This window comes from Melanotaenia boesemani, chromosome 20 (assembly GCF_017639745.1).
Source record: "Melanotaenia boesemani isolate fMelBoe1 chromosome 20, fMelBoe1.pri, whole genome shotgun sequence".
Taxonomy (NCBI): Eukaryota; Metazoa; Chordata; class Actinopteri; order Atheriniformes; family Melanotaeniidae; genus Melanotaenia; species Melanotaenia boesemani.
This window is the reverse complement of record NC_055701.1, coordinates 21734341-21750749: the sequence shown is the minus strand read 5'-3', so window position 1 is coordinate 21750749 and position 16409 is coordinate 21734341. Positions and strand designations below refer to the sequence as shown.

Genomic DNA, 16409 nt, shown 5'->3' with positions numbered 1-16409 from the left:
GTGTGAGGTGTGAATAATTCAGCACAGTTAAACATACAATTTTAAACATTAAACCGTAGCTTTTGGATCTTAAAAACATCAATTTACTAATCTTTAACAAGAAAAACAGTTGTAAGTACATATTAACATGTTTTTTCCCTGTTTTCTGTATTAAGCTTGACATTTTGTTCTACATCTCAACCAGGGACTTATATCAGTGAAGATGTCTTTATAAAATGAGCAGGTTTGTTTAATCCCTCTCCATTTTAATGATATTTTAAAAATTACCTGGATTTTAACTGCAATGACCACAGAAATCAGCTCCTTATCGAGTTCCCTCATCACAACCAGCTTCTTCAGAGTCAGACTGCACAATCTGGAAAAAGACAGAGAGAAACAGAGAGAAAAATGTTTAAACTAGCACCACTACTGACTTTTAACATGGACAAACAGGTCAGTCTTTCATGACAAGGCAGCGTATATTAAACAGTTATAGAAAGATGGACGGTTTACAAGGAGGCAAAACATAAAGAGAACACCAGGAAATACATCTGTCTTGCTATAATATTTGTAGAATAGATATAATAGTGTTAGACTTTAGATAAAAGCATTACACTACAGCAATAGTTACTCAGATGCTCACACGCTGGCCAGCTTTCAGTGCACTTTTTGGTGAAAACTGACCAGCAACTGCTCCAGGTGACATTAAAGTGTGTGTCAAGCCAAATTTACTTGTCGGTTAACAGATTAAACATCACAAAACAACTGTATAAAAATAAGGGGAGTGGCAGTAGGCAATGTTAACTGGACTGTGGAGTTAAACCTTTAATAACATTCCCTCATCTTTATTTAGTATTTGCTTGAATGGGCTGGAAATAAAGACTTTATGACACAATGTCATATTTTTTTCACTGAACTTTGAACAATCTATAAAAAGCTATAGAGCATGATAAATAAGCTAATTATGCTGTCTTTCAATCCATAAAACATCTGTCCAGCAGAGTAACTTCAGATAATTTAGACTTTTTTCATCTAAAACTTCTGTTCTTTAAAAAAAAAAAAATTCTCTTGAGTGAAATCCCAAAAACTGGTCACATAATAGGCAGAGGAAGAAGTGGCCAAACACCCCATAATATTTTTACATTTCTACACATCCAGAGTGTGAATCCAGAGTGTTTCAGCAGGCAATTTAATCTTCTATTGGCTATCTATTCTTCACTGGCTGGTCTCAACTAGCAGAGCAGACACACAAGCAAGATGGTGGCTGCAGGGCAGCTGAGGGGTGGCATTGTTAGGGCAGCATGTGTGTGTGCATGCACAGAGGGGGCGTTTTAACAAGCCTGTCACGATTTTTTGAGACAATTCCTCAAAGGAATAAAAAAAAAAAAACTTTCTTTTAAAAGTGCTTTGCTTTTAATGCGCTCTTTAGTTCCTTTGACTAAATCATTCAAAAGAGCAGCTCAGAAAAAGCTCAATCTGGAGGCCAACTATTTGTCATTTGCTTCGGCTATCAGAGCAAAATTAAACTTTTAATGGCGCTGGTGTTTCAAATGACATCATCACTTAATTATTCCAGGGCACAAAAGCTTGGCATCGAATGTCATTCAGCAGCAAAAGTGGCCATTCAACAAGGTTTATTGTCGTATAGAGTAAAAGATGTGAGTTGAAACTGCCACAAGAGATCGGAGAGAGAGTTAGAGAGAGATGTGCTGAGAAAAAGCCTGATACACCAATAACTATATCCACTGTCATTAAAGGCTGAGAGTTTGACCATGCATGTAATCTAACTCCTCTGCAGTTCTCCTATTTTGAGAACAGGAAATGGATAGGTGAGGCGGCAAACAAAAGAAAACAGCGGCATTATGAGTCAAGGTCTTTCTAAACCACACGGTTTGCTGAGTGACATAATTATAATGCTGTGCCTCTGCAGCAGAGGGGTATCAATCAGTCTCTGGAGAAAGGAAAACACTGGAACACAGAGTGGAGCAGTGATGACAATGGTAGGTTTGAAGGAACCCCAGCAGCCTGAATGAAGACCTTTCTCCCCTTCAGCTTACACAACCCCAAGAAATCCCAGGCACAATGGACACAAGCCAAAGAAGGCTTGTATTGTCTTCAGCCTGCTTACACATAAACAATATGCAGCATTCTTGTACTCCTGTTTTGTATTCTACCCTGTTTCCATTGGTCCCAAGCCCACGGTTACAATCATTTCAGCTATGCTAGGTGGCTAGATGTTGATTTGCGTAGGCAAAGATAGGCAAATGTAATCTGCCACCCAAGCCAGCTTTGTTCCACAAGTCACATATGGCTTTTTGAATGCGGGGTGTTTATACTTTTACATTAAAACAGAATTAAATAAATTAAGTTTTCTAAAGGAACATATGATTATGTGTAATTAGCCAATAGCTCATTCACTGGTTGGGACTCATCTGCTGGGCTAGTGAAACAGCCCCAATAAAAAAAAATCATGGAATCATCACTTTGATGATCACTTAGTCAAGAAGAAAAATAATGGAATTGCCTTCTAAATTGTAAACAAACACCAACATGAGAATAAATATGTTACTACAATATTACTGCAAATAACTTAGCACAAAAAGTGCAGAAATGTGTTCGGGGAGGTGATTTCCTGTTGCAACAAAGCTTCTTGGCTATAAATCTCACACTGTTTATTTGTAAGATAAATGCATTTGTGGGATGAGCAGCAGAGTTCAGTGTGTGGGTTGTGCCCAAGACAAAAACTTCCCTGCCAATGTCAAACAGCTTATTCTGCTATTTGACTGCCATCACTGCCTTTTACCGTCATGTGTCGGCCACATGCAAACTGGAACCTGCCTGTGAAAATGCAGCTTTGTCCACTTTTCAGGGGCCTGAAGCAACATGTTTTCCGACCTGCCTTCTCTGTAAGCTGGTTGGAGTGTGCTCACTTGTGTTTGCGTGCACGTGTCTGCACAGTGTGTGCAATGCAGAAATCACGTAGAAAGAAATTATGTGCCGTGGTGTAAACAAGATAAATAACAGACTGTTTATATTTACAATAAGGACTAAATATACCCTTTCGTAGGGGAAATGCAACCTCCAGGCTTCGGTGTTTTGGCCACAGGTTGCATCTTGCAGTTGGTAAGTGAACCTGTTCATATCTCAGCTTTACGTCCTTGCTAGAATATGGAGTAGTTCATATTTAGATGTCATCTTGTGGTAATTCTCTTTGTTAGAAATATAATTCTGGGTGAACATTAAACTGGAGTTTAAATAATTAAATCACAAACCGAATCGCAATATTTTTCAGAAAAAGTAGATGTTTTTTCAAAACTGTTTTCTCATTTTTATGTTGAAAGCCAATCTCAGTGAAGTGTCTAGGACATAGCCTGATCTTTGATGACTGGTGGGGAGAACTCTTTGTGCTTCTATGATTTCATGCAGTAGTATGTGGATGCATTTTCTGTGTCCAATGAAGTCACCAAATATAGTTATTTACCCAATAAAGGTTAAACAAACAAACAGAAAAAAACAAGGTTACAGAGAGTTAAAGAGAAGCAGTCATGGACTGTGGATGATTGATGAAAGTGAGGAATCAAAAATCATCATTGAACAAGGTTCAAATTAAATTTTCATCTCTAAAAATATGTGGACGAAGAAAAAAAAAATCATTGACCATATGTTCATATGGTGATTTCTTCTCCAGTAAATGTAAAATCCTGATGAAATTACATTAAATATGGATAATTTCTTTCCAGCTAAATTATAAAAAAGTGACATTTCTGATTAAATATTAAAAGGCAGAAGTAGAAATTAGAAGTTAACGTGTTGATTTGAATGGAAAAAGCCAAAAATGTTCCTTTATGCATGTTTTTTTCTTTATTTTTCAAGTTAAGTAATCACATTACAACCCTGTGCTTTAACACTGTAACATTCCAGCTGCTGCTCCTCGTATCTGTCTCCAGTTCAGCCTTGTGTTGCCAGTGTTTTCATTCACTTCAGTGTGACGTTGAGCTTAAAAAGGAATAAAAGATGTCTCTGCAGATTTCACGGGCACTCTCACTGAGTTGTTTTTCACAATGAAGTACTGAAACATATTGTGCATCGCAATCTGATGGCTGTCCTTTCAGAGGGTAACTTCAGTGTTAGAAGACACTGAAATACTTAAATAACAGCAATAATAACAAATCCACAAAAAAAAAAAAAAAAGAAAATGCTTGTTTTTCAGGAGAACAGGTAACAGCAGATTGTGCAGCCTGGACAACGTCTCTGTTCCTTCTTCAGCACACAATGACCCACACAGCGGCTGCCTCTTTCTCTCAGGTCTGAAGATAAGGACACCCCCCACTGCCACCAGCTAATTCCAGTGCTCACTGACGTAGACAACATACACACTCACACACAGCTGCTGTTCTGGCACTGCAGTAAAGAAAGATGTTCCCCCTGAGTTGCCTTACTGCCCCACAGTGTCTGCTTTAACACATGGTGGGATCCTGCCAAATCCTGATCCAGCGGCCAGTTCAGAACAGATGCTCTGGCAAAGGCTGAGGACGGAGGACCTGCAGGTCTGGTGCAGTGTTGTGACAGCAGATTCACAATCACTTCATCCGCCAAGAACAACAAACCGGCTGCAATTTGTTTTGGTGTCACGGATGCAGAGGACCTGAATCCAGCAGCTAAATCGTATCAGTACAACACCACCAGCTTTACTGCGGCTCGTCCTGCAACTAGGATGACCATGCTAGTGCCAGGCATTTTATAACCTATACTGTGTTTAGAATTTAAACATGTCTAGTGTTTACCATGTTCTTGGTTTACCATGTTAGCATTTTCACATAAACACTAAATGCAAATTAGCACTATATGAAAGACAACTGCAGCTGATGCACAAGTTCATAAAATATACAAAAACAGACAATTTGACTTGACGATGGCGTTAAAAACAAGAGCAATTCATCCCAAAAGGAACATAAACATTTTCATGAAATATTATAAATATTCATTCGAGGCCTGTTGAGATGAGAAAGGACAAACTAGTTGTGTAATGGTGTGGATGACAGGCCAGCATCGCTGATCCTTTAGGGGAAATGAAAGTTTCCACAACAGCTGTTGAGATCATTCATCGCTTGGAAGTTTTTTTGCTGTTTGTTTGTTTGCTTTTTCTCATTTTCTCATTTCTCATTGTTTGCTTTTTCTGCTCATGGTCCAAATCACGAGCATAAGCTGCAATGATCTTCTTTGGTTAACCAACAAGGAATCAAGTCTCTTGAATTTATCAGTAAGATATACATCAAAACACAAAACAGTAAGTATTATATCCAACCTACAAATAAAAAAGTAGCACAGCACCAGTCTGGACATCTAAAGTCCAGTTTTATTTTGTAGATTTGCTTCCTCTGTTAACAGCCAGGGCCGAGCAGCTGGACACGGTAACCCCTGCCACACAAATCTATAAGCTGCATCAATAACGAAATTCCCAAGCTTCATTCTGCCATACGCAGAGGCACTTAAAATACAAAATAGATCCTGATGCAGGAACTGAGGTAATAGTGTAACAGATATCAAGAGTGGATCCATATTTGGGTCACCAGAAAGTGAAATTCTGAAAATTAAATAAGCTTCTTGTGCGACTGGGTTGAAAGTATCAAACATCAGAACCACAGAGACAATGAAAATTTACTTAAAAGGGAAAGAAAAAACACATTTATGAAGTGTTATTGGTAAGAAAGAAGCAAAAAAAAAGAAGCCTACTCTGTGTAATCTGATGCCTTTATCTATAAGCTGCTATACTGTATGCTACATATGTACAGATTAAATTCTGAGGCTTAAACCATAAAGCAGAGGATAAACTGGAGGATTTATTATTTTATATTCTTTTTTATTACATGTCGTATCTGAGCTCAGAGGGGGCTGAAAAGTGTAATTTCACATACCTTCTTATTGTAACTGGGAAGGAGGGGCAGTCAGTGTTGCCTGAGCCCAAGGAAAATGTACAGAAAAAAAGTGAAACTCAGTGCTAAATAACAAAGGCTTCAATCTCATCTTATGAGACAAGAGACATCAAGGTTTCTATACCATTCAGTCTTAGAAAAATCCAATTTCTGAATGTGCTGAATAGAAATTGGATTTGAACCAACCTTCCAATGTTCTGCAGCACTTTCAGGGCTGTGCAAAGACGAGGGAAACATGTCAGAGCAGAAAACAATAATCCCAGCTGCTCTGACGTCCAGATCTCCCACTCTCACCGCAGAATGCACCAAATTGTACCGTACCACCTTTTTGTCAAAGTGCTGTAATTGTTCTTCAGCTCTAATTTTAGATTGAGAGATTTTGCTACAGCGTTTTTTTTTTTTGTAGCAGGATTGTTTCTTGAAAGTTCAAACAAATCTTTTACCCTCAGCTGTAAGCCAAAGTGAATGTTTTGTCTCTGCGGACTAAACCAATAAGTCTTTATTAGACTGTAAAAAGCCATTAGCATACCATTAGTGGTAGCAGACCCACAAATGTAAGGCTATTTCTGTCACTGCCACGTGGGGCTACAAGCATGGCTTATTTCTGTTCAGTCCTTCACATCAGTGATCTTCAGGTTACTTTGAAGTGAAACTGCTCCCTCCAGGCTGAGTCGAGCCAAACCAGGAGGAGAAGTCAGATCTGATTACCTCCAATGAAACACAAACCTGGCAGTACATCGACAGAAGCTGCTCATAAACTAATCGCACTCTCCCATCACTGCACTTGACTGATGGACTTTCATTTTCTTTAAGACGTTAGTTTGATGCTCATACACTGTTTGGATTGTCCGGTTTGTCGTGAAGCAGAGTGCATCGGAGTGCTTGCCTCTTTAGATTGAAGTTCACTGAGAGAAAATTTTAATGTGTGTCTTATTTATTGATGTGCCTCTTCTGTTCTGACATTTCCAACAGTGCACTCCAACCAGAAGAGATAAAGGTGGAAGGGACCAGCTCAACAGTTTCAGTACAATATTAACCCACTTTCTGCTGTCTTTTATCAGTTTATCTGTCTCCTTTGTTTTAATTAGTGTCACAACAATCATACTCAAATTGCCACCACAAAAGCAGCTTGTTTGAAAACTGACACATTTCAATGTGCAAAGTGATACAGCTGCTTATATTAGATGTAGAGTGAAAGAAAACACTACAAACTGTGACTGTGGGATGTTACAGCACCATCTTTCCCACTGCTTCTTCTGGGCTTTGGTTTTAAGAACTGCTCAAGACTATATGAGATATTCCCTGTAACTTCTACCAACTAACCAGCATTTTTCACTCTGTTTTGGGATCCAGTAGCCAACTATTATTCCACTTTCCAGAAACTATAGCCATTGTCCTTAATTATCCATCATTTTTATAACACCCCTCCCCCCTTTTTTGCATTGTAATTAGCCATTTATCAAATTTAACTAACTATTCAATTCGAAAACATGTAGTGTGTATTTATCACCAATATTTTGTTTAGTCGAACCATCTTTTAGACTAAACTGTATTATCCTCTCCTTAGCCCTGGCATGTCAAATTTCAGTCCTTCAGGGCCACTGTTCTGCAGGTTTTAGATGTTTCCTGCTGCACGCATCTGATTCAACAAGCTTGGGCCGAACTAGACAACAAGCTGCTGAATTTGAATCTGGTGGGTTCGAGCAGGACAACATATACAACTTGAAAGACACCACCCTTGAGGACAGATACTGAACATCCCTGCCTTAGACTAAGCCTTTGTGAGAGAGAGGAAGTAGAAAGGTGAAAGCAATCTGTGCAAAAAAGGTGTTAATGGAGCATGAACATTACACTGTAGTGTATGCAAGGTATTAACCAGACTTCAGTAAATCTCTAGGTTATAATGATTTCACAAATAATCTTTAATCTATAACAGCTTCTTTTCCAAAGAGCATTTTGTTGCCATGAGGTATTTAAAGCTGGTATTCTTTGTCTATATGTTAACAGTCTGATGTTAATGTGTTAGATTGAGGAAGTCTCTTTCGGTGGTTATTAACCACAGACAGGACATGTTCGACCCCCTGCATTCACTCTGTTGAACATCACAGCAGGACCATGATGTCTTCTGTAGCTTCGATAGCTCGGTTAATTTTTTACATCCCAGAATGTTTCACTCATTTCCATGGAAACAGTCCATGGACCAGTGAGCTCATGAGCTGAACGTTATGCCCATAAATCTGTTAGCTCACCTGTTGACTCTACAACTCACTGAATGCCATGATCATGATTAAAAATAAATGGATAACAGACAAATAGGTACCCTGATGTTTTAGCTCTTCTTTATTTGCAGGATGATGGTTTATTTCTTTTATTTATTTTTTATATTCTTAGTTTTTAACGTCAACAAGACATGAAGATTGTGGCTTTTTAGGAGAATCATCTGGGATTGAAAAAAATTCAGGACTTATGATTAAGAACTACATATATGTGTGTGGAATAAATGTTGTCAATATTAGCATTAAGGTTACCATAGCAACAACAAAATAACACTGCTGTGATGCACTCCGGTAATCCGGTAAAATTTAATTATTTGAGCTGTCCTTATAACGATTCTGTCCCAGCAAATCAGAGAAGAGCATCTTCCATAGCGGCCCTGATTAGCAATCATGGAAAACTTCTATGAAATATGATATTATGTGGATATAGCATTGCATCCATGTATGTGTTTGTGATTAAACACACACTATATTTATTATTCTCTAATCTATCATCTGAATATGACCATGTGTACTCATACGCGTCATCACGCGGTCCTTGGCGTGCCAGGTCTCCTGCAGCTTCTACTTACTCGCAGTGTGTGAACATGGTGTAACCAAGCTGAAGCGACCTTAATTCGCACGTCTCTTGGGGTTCTTGAAAAATCCAAATCCTCATGTCCACGCCTGTTTGTGTTACTGCGATGATCCTGGCCTCTGTCTCTCTTTCTCTCTCTGTCAGATTTAAAACATCTCTTGCTGTATGACTCACTTAGAAAAAACGTGAGCCTCCAGAGACACTCCGACAGCTCCTCTGCTGAAGTTTGTTGAATGAGCCTTGACTGAAAAAGCTGGATAGACAAAAAGGAAAGTTTTTTTGGTTCTTTTCCTCCCTTGGACATGGTACACATCCGTCACCTTCCAGTAAATGAAAAATGTCACACAGTGGAGACAGATAAAAGCCTTAGGGAGCAATAAGTTTGTACAAAAAAAGCAGCATCATCACATTTTCTAAAGCAAAACTTTCTGTGGAGACATTTTTGCTGCTTTTACTATAACAGATAAATATTTAGCTCCATACACAGTTTAAATGACATGTTTCACATCCAGAGACAATCTGCTGCTCAGATCTGTCACATCATAAATGCCACACAATTAACTACACCCACTTCACCCTCTAAATGTCACAGAGGGCTGAAGTCTGTCTCAGCTTACACCAGCTATGAGATGGGATGCACTAATTAGGCTACTGCAAGAAACGTCACGAGTCAGGAGACAACAGGCAACATCATCAAGGATGGAGATGCAAACCTTATTTAAATCCAAATAAAAGCGACCTTATAAAGTATGAGAATGAGAAAAACTGACACGTTCTGATACACACTCTCCGGCCAATTTATTAGTTACACTTGTTTAATTACTTGTTAATACAAATAGCTAATCAACCAATCACATGGCAGCAAATCAGTGCATTTAGTCATGTAAACATGGTCAGTATGGCTTGCTGAAGTACAAGCTGAGCATCAGAATGAAGAAGAAAGGGGATGTTAATGACTGAACTGAACTGTTGTTGGTTTGAGAGTATTTCAGAAACTACTGATCTGCTGGAATTTTAACACACAACCATCTCCTGGGTTTACAGAGAATGGGCTGGAAAAGAGAAAATAGTGTGCAGCAGTTGTCTGGACTAAAATGTCTTGTTGATGTCAGAGTTCAGAGGAGAATGGGAAGACTGGTTGGATTGATAGAAAGGCAACAGGAAGTCAGGTAAGCACTGGTTCCAACCAAGGTCTGCAGAACAGCATCTCTGAACACACAACACGTCCAGCCTTGATGCAGATGGGCTACAGCAGCAGAAGACCACACCGGGTGCCTCCTGGCAGCTAAGAACAGGAAACTGAGGCTACAATTCACACAATCCACAGATTGTTTAAAAAAATGTTTTAAATTTAAAAAAGGTCTTAAAACTTTTTTTTAAGAAAAGCTTTGACCCCCGCTCTTAGACATACTTTATTTTTTTTAGTTATCTTTTTTGTTATTATTTTACTAAAGTTTTTCATTTTTATTTATTTATTTTTTCTTTCTTCGACCTGTAACCCTTAGAGATCTTGTTATGTAAAAGGCAGTATAAATCCAATGTACTGTTATTATTATTATTATTATTATTAGTAGTAGTAGTAGTAGTAGTAGCAGTATTAGTACCATCGTGGCATGGTTTAACCACCACAAACTACTTGACTATTGTTGCTGACCATGTCCATCCCTTTACGACCACAGTGTAGCATTGTCTGATGGCTACTTCCAACAAAATAATGCATCATGTCACAAAGCTCACATCATCTCAATCTGGCTTTTTTAACATGACGATGAGTTCACTGAGTTCAGTTTGTAGTATGAGTTCACTCCAGATCTCAATCAACCTTTGGGATTTGGTGGAACGGCAAACTCTCATCATGGATGCAGCTGACAAATCTGCAGCACCTGTGTGATGCTGTCATGTCAGTATGGAGCAAAACCTCTGAGGAATGTTTCCAACATTCAACCAAGAATTAAGGCAGTTCTGAAGTCAAAAAGGTGGTCCTGGTACTAGTAAGCTGTATCTAATAAAATAGCCAGTGTATATAATATATACATAATATATACATATACATATACATATATAAAATATGTAATACATGATTATTTATTTGTAATTTATAATTCATTCAGGCAAAAATGTTAACAAAAAGTCCTTAGAGGCAAAAAACTTAACTAACCATGTCCAGTTTAGATTTATTTTTATCTATTAATTAATTTGATCATTTATGTATTGCCTAATCAGCCTAAGATGTGAAGTAATAATTATAGTAGCTGATTGGTTTCCTTAACTAGGCATTCTTTTCTATTAACTGGCTTGTATGAACACAGTCATTATAAATTAAATTAAATTAAATTAAATTAAATTAAATTAAATTAAATTAAATTAAATTAAATTAAATTAAATTAAATTAAATTAAATTAAAATTCGATGTCTGCACGCATCTTGAATTTAATTAACTTACTTGACAATGTTCATTAGATAATAATGCATGGGGTATGTAGAACGTGCCTCTTGAAAATGAAATACTTTGGTATTAAACCCAATATGAAGTACAATTTTAACTCACTTTTACACAATTCCTGGAACCCTAAGGAACACAGTCAGCACAATTCAGCTGAGAACTGAGGATGCACCGTTTAACGCCTCCCTAAAACTCTGTGAATAAAACTTGTCAAGTAATTTGAGGATGAAACACATCGAGATGTATCAAATTGCAGAGAGACAAACAACCCCTCAAGCTCATATTCACTCCAAGGGAGAATTTAGAGTGACCAGTTAACCTAACATGCATGTCTTTAGATGGTGGGAGAAAGCCAGAGTACCTGAAGAGAACCCATGCATACACAGAGATAACATGCAAACTCCACATGGAAAGGCCACTGTCTGAACCTCCCTTCAGCCGAGGCTCAAACCACCGACCTTGCTGTGAGGCCCAGATTAACTGTAATCTAATCAAATCGTTAACATCAAAATAGTTCATATAATTCTTCCTACAGCAGTTACTGTATGCTCTGCTCTCATGATGGAAGTAACTCGTAACAACTTGAGTTCTTTATGTGTCAAAAAACTAAAGATGGAAGCAACAAAAACAATGAAATTAGTTCAGAACGCGGCTGCATTTTAGCCGTCTGTGTGTCACTTCAACACCAAGTCAACTGCTTCACATTTCTTTGAATGAGTGGGTTTAATGTTTAAGAAACTACCCTTAACTTTCAGGAACAAAACCAATCTTCGTTTCTTCTAAACACCAATCTGCTGGAAAATTACAAGCTTATTAAAAAAGCTGGGTTTTCAGACTCTATAATAAGACATGATTGTAATTACAGTGTGCCAATGACTCCATTGAGGTATTCACACTCTTAACCAATGTGCTTCATCAAACTTAAAATGAGACTTGATGAGGAACCACCTGTTGCAAAGACTGTACAGAAAGCAGCTGATTGGCGTGTTACTGTCACTACGGTAACTAGGATTATACACACTGCATCATACAGTGCATGAAGTGTGTGCATTAGTACTGAAAGCAGATCTTGTTGCATGCTAAGGCTTCAGAGAGGGAGGAAGAGGCCATGGTCGCATGGCACACGGTGTCCTGCCTGACAGCTAGGCCCAGGCTGAAACCTTAGATGCACACATTACACAGGAATACTGCATACCAGCTACTTAAATCCACTAAACACACATCCACACATGCATCAGGGTGCTTGGGTGGGTATCCACCCCTAAACATGCCAGACATGCCACACAACACCATCTGTAACATCACAGCCACCAGCTTCTCCACCACAGTCAGGCGCTAAAGTGGACAAACAAGATGAACAACATTTCTTTCTTTGTCCTCATTTCTCTTCTGTTGAGGATTACAGTTTGAAGACAGAGCAGAAAGGTGAGTAAGGAGGATGGGAGAGAGGTCTGGGTTAGAAAATACACTTTGAATAACAATTGTCTGGATTTTAAAGGAATTCGCAACCCTACAAACTTGAATTTATTCTCTTTTTTTTTCCTTATCTTAAAAGGAACGAGACCTGGATCCTAATATTCTTTGCATCATATTTTAACCCCTTCAGACCTGCATTTTTTCTGCTGGGCAAAAAAATTTTTGTCCAACTGATTTTGGGTTCTCTCTAACATAGAAACAAAGTGGATTTTTGTTTTTTTTGCCAACTCATGTTTATACCAGTATTTTTTAATGTCCATTGCAATGGACGCCACGACTAAACGAGCGTAAAATGTTATTACCTTGTAATTAATCAGGTATGACCTAAACTACTGGATGTCTGCATACAGACTACTACATAAAGGGATTTAAAGAAGGGTCTTGCACCATTTTTGCATTTATTGCACCATTTTTGCATTTTATGTCTTTTACTTTGCAGTATCAGCTCTGAACAAAATACTGTCATACTTATAACAGAGACAATAAAAGATTGACTGATTGATAGTTGCGAGATTGTCTGCAACTTTGAACATGCAAATGAACTTTACAAAGGTATTCCAGCATTGATTGTGAACAGCAATAAGCTAATCACCAGGAAAATCAGAAACTTGCTGGATGAGAGGAAGATGCTATGAAGCAATCTAAACATGAAGTTGAAAGATATATGATTATAGAGAACCAGTTCTGCCTCCAGTAGAGTATCATTTCCAAAAGATAACCATACATATTTTTAGAAGCAGGCCAATGAACAGATCAAACAATTACTTGGACACTTGGAATGTGCCCTGCAGAAGACATCACACTTCTGGATGTTTCCATGGACTCATTTTCGGTGAGCAGCCTTGAAGCAGTTGCGGTGTGGCACAAAGCACAGGTGGATGTTGCACTTGTCACAAAAGACGTGTGTTTTTCCGGTACAGTCTGGCATCTTGCATCTGGTGGCCTCTTTCTTTTCATCATAATTTGGCATGTGGTCAACCATGTCATACTGAACTTCAGGTAGAGGCCTTGAATCCTGAACTGGCCGGTGAGGTGGTCTGTGAGGGGCATTCTGTGGGTCCGGAGACATACTGGGTCTTCCACGTTTTGATGCCACTGTTTTTTGAACTCTCACCAGACATTGGGCCACATTCATCTTGAAATGAAGGAGATCCAAGATGTCTTTTGTTGGGTTATTGGCCCTCTTGGAGTCCAGCCTGTACTCCAACCAACTGTTGACAACAGCAAGGTCAAAAGCATGTGTGATCATTCTCAGAGTCCACTTTTTTGACCGGATTTCTGTGCGGTACAAACTGACGAGTTGATCAAGCAGGTCAACACCACCCATTGCTTCATTGTACAGCTTGACAACCTCTGGACGGGAAACCATCACAAACTGGGCCTTCTTTTTGTCCCACCGCCGGACTTCATCCTGTCTGCCAACACCAACAAAGTTGGAAGCCATGACAACTGGTCTGTTGTCATACCATTTGACCAGTCCCACCTTTCTATCACAGCTTACAACTTCATCATAGCTTCCTCGTGGCTTTTTAGCCATCTCTTTGTCAGACTGTAGAGGAGGTCTGGCAAAACGAGAGACCCTTGCTGTCCCAGCAGCATGAATTTTCCTCTTAGTCAGCAGCTCCAGAATATTGTACGTTGTAAAATAGTTGTCAAAATACAACTTGTGATTGGCCTCTGTGATTCGCTGGCTGAGATGGTACACCACTCCAGCTCCAAGTCCCAGCTGCTTTCTTTGCTGCTGTGATATCTCCATTGTAGCTCCTTGGTGCAACAGGAAATCATAGGCTATGCCACTTTTCCCACACAGAAAGTATATTTTCACTCCCCAGGGATGTGGCTTGCCTTTGATGTATTGCTTGACAGACAGATTTCCACGAAATGGTACCATTTGTTCATCAATGCAAAGGTTCTCTTCAAGTGGAAGCTCTAAGCATCTCCGGTGTATGGCATCATAGAGAGGACGTACCTTGAAAAACACATCAGTGTTCTCAGCTGGCTTCTCCAAATTGTTAACCAAATGCAAATGTGACCGGAGCTGGAAGAATCTGTCACGGGGCATGGTGTTTTGAAAAATACCAATGTCCATCCCAGCTTCCCAGTACATGGAGACTCTTGGCATTTTCATTACTCCCATGGCAAGGTGGAGACCAACTAGAGTTTTGATTTCTCCTGGACTTGTTGGTTTGAAACCTAGTGTACCATTTTGCATGGCATACATGTTTGTGTTATCTGCCATCACATTGAACATCTCATCTGTAATGTACTGTTTGAAGTACTCATAAGGTCTCATGGGATGCCTCTCACTAATTGGGGGATTCTCAAAGAAAGTATCAGTAATTGGAGTGAATGGCCTGTGACGCCACTTGATTTCTTCCTTCTTAGTAACTGACATCTCCTCCTGATCCTCTGCCACCAAACTGCCTCTCTCCTCTATCTCACACTCAGCTGCCACCTCAAGTTCTTCTGGCATAATCACCTCTCCACTGTCCCTCTCTGAATCTAACAACAAAGCAATCAAATTTTTAACTCATTTTATGCATTATCTTATTAGTATTATTTTCTATTCTAGCATTTCTTTGCTATTATCAATTATCTTATCTTATTCTTTTCTTTATCTTACACATTCCATGCAACTTTTATCTTACATATAAGACATGAAATTGATAAAAACCTTACACTGTGAATTAAAAGCATAATTTATGAACTCACCATCTATATCACTAGTCTCATCTGACTCATTTCCTGAATTCAAGGAGTCAAGTTCAGACAACTCTCCATTTATGAGACGTTCCAAAAAGTCTTCGACTTTATACTCTACAAGAACATTATATACAAAAAATATATAGATTTAACATTATAAAAAAATGAATAAATACACTGTCATAGTAAAATTTAGCTTTGAAAAGCCTACATATATATTGTTTCTTTGCATACTGACACTAAACATGTGGGTGATGGCTAATATCACTAAAGTCCTGATGTCCATTGCAGTGGACGTTAAACTTTAAAAAAATACTACTAATTGGTGATAAAAGTTGCAATCAAAATAACTTGAAATACTATCACTTGTAACAGTTAAGATTATTCTAAGAACAAATTAGTTTGACTAGCATGGCCATAAATTGATACTTTTGATAGAAACTGGGCACTTACTCTTCCCTCTCACCAATCGCTCAGCCATGCTTGTCTTGTCTGAGGTGTCCCACGTTTTCTGAGCATGCTCAAAGTCATGAATTGATTAGATTGGATAATCAGGATCCAATTAGCAATCAGCAATGCTGACATGACTCATTCACTGTGTTTTTATTGGTTTAGAGCAACAAATATGTCATGTCCATTCAAATGGACGCAGGGGCTGAAGGGGTTAAATTCCATTCACATCCAGTGTGTGAGAAAATGAAACTAAAATTATCTACAGGGATATCACAAGGAGTACAGCAAGTGAGGGAGGATGCTGAAAATGAAGAGGAAGAGCTTTACAGGAATGTTGGAAGAAAGATTTAGACATGTGAAGGAAACCTGAAACAACAGGACACAACGAGGCCCGATCTCTCAGCCAAGACAGGTCACAGTGACCGTGAGCGTGAGTTTGTGAGCAGACACTAAATCTCTGCAATCTTTACAAGATATTGGGTGCACAAAAAAAAAAAATCTAGAAAGAAATCCAAGAATTTATGAACCATGAAAGCCTGTGAAGCTTAAGTTGATTTGTTCATCCGTTT

At 38.7% G+C, this 16409-nt stretch overlaps 2 protein-coding genes across 5 annotated transcripts in view; both read right to left on the bottom strand.

The window, feature by feature from the left end:
* The window catches only part of pacs2 (phosphofurin acidic cluster sorting protein 2), a 74481-nt gene that overhangs the window by 26486 nt on the left and 31586 nt on the right, over nt 1-16409 (bottom strand). For all 4 annotated transcript variants that reach the window (XM_041971265.1, XM_041971264.1, XM_041971266.1 and 1 more), the window contains exon 2: nt 268-355. In XM_041971265.1, the coding sequence (XP_041827199.1) occupies nt 268-355 (88 nt within the window). The remainder of the gene's footprint in view (nt 1-267; nt 356-16409) is intronic.
* On the bottom strand, nt 13461-14655 carry LOC121630788 (piggyBac transposable element-derived protein 3-like). Its single transcript, XM_041971273.1, has 2 exons — nt 13584-14655; nt 13461-13535 (listed from the first exon to the last, which is right to left on the bottom strand). The coding sequence occupies exons 1-2, from the start codon at nt 14573-14575 to the stop codon at nt 13508-13510; spliced, it is 1020 nt and encodes a 339-aa protein (XP_041827207.1). The 5' UTR covers nt 14576-14655; the 3' UTR covers nt 13461-13507.

Coding starts and splice junctions, on each gene's coding strand:
- LOC121630788 (XM_041971273.1), bottom strand. CDS start 14,575: ATGGTACCATTTCGTGGAAATCTGTCTGTCAAGCAATACATCAAAGGC. Junction 13,536..13,583: donor TGTACCGGAAAAACACACGT/CTTTTGTGACAA, acceptor GCCACACCGCAA/CTGCTTCAAGGCTGCTCACC.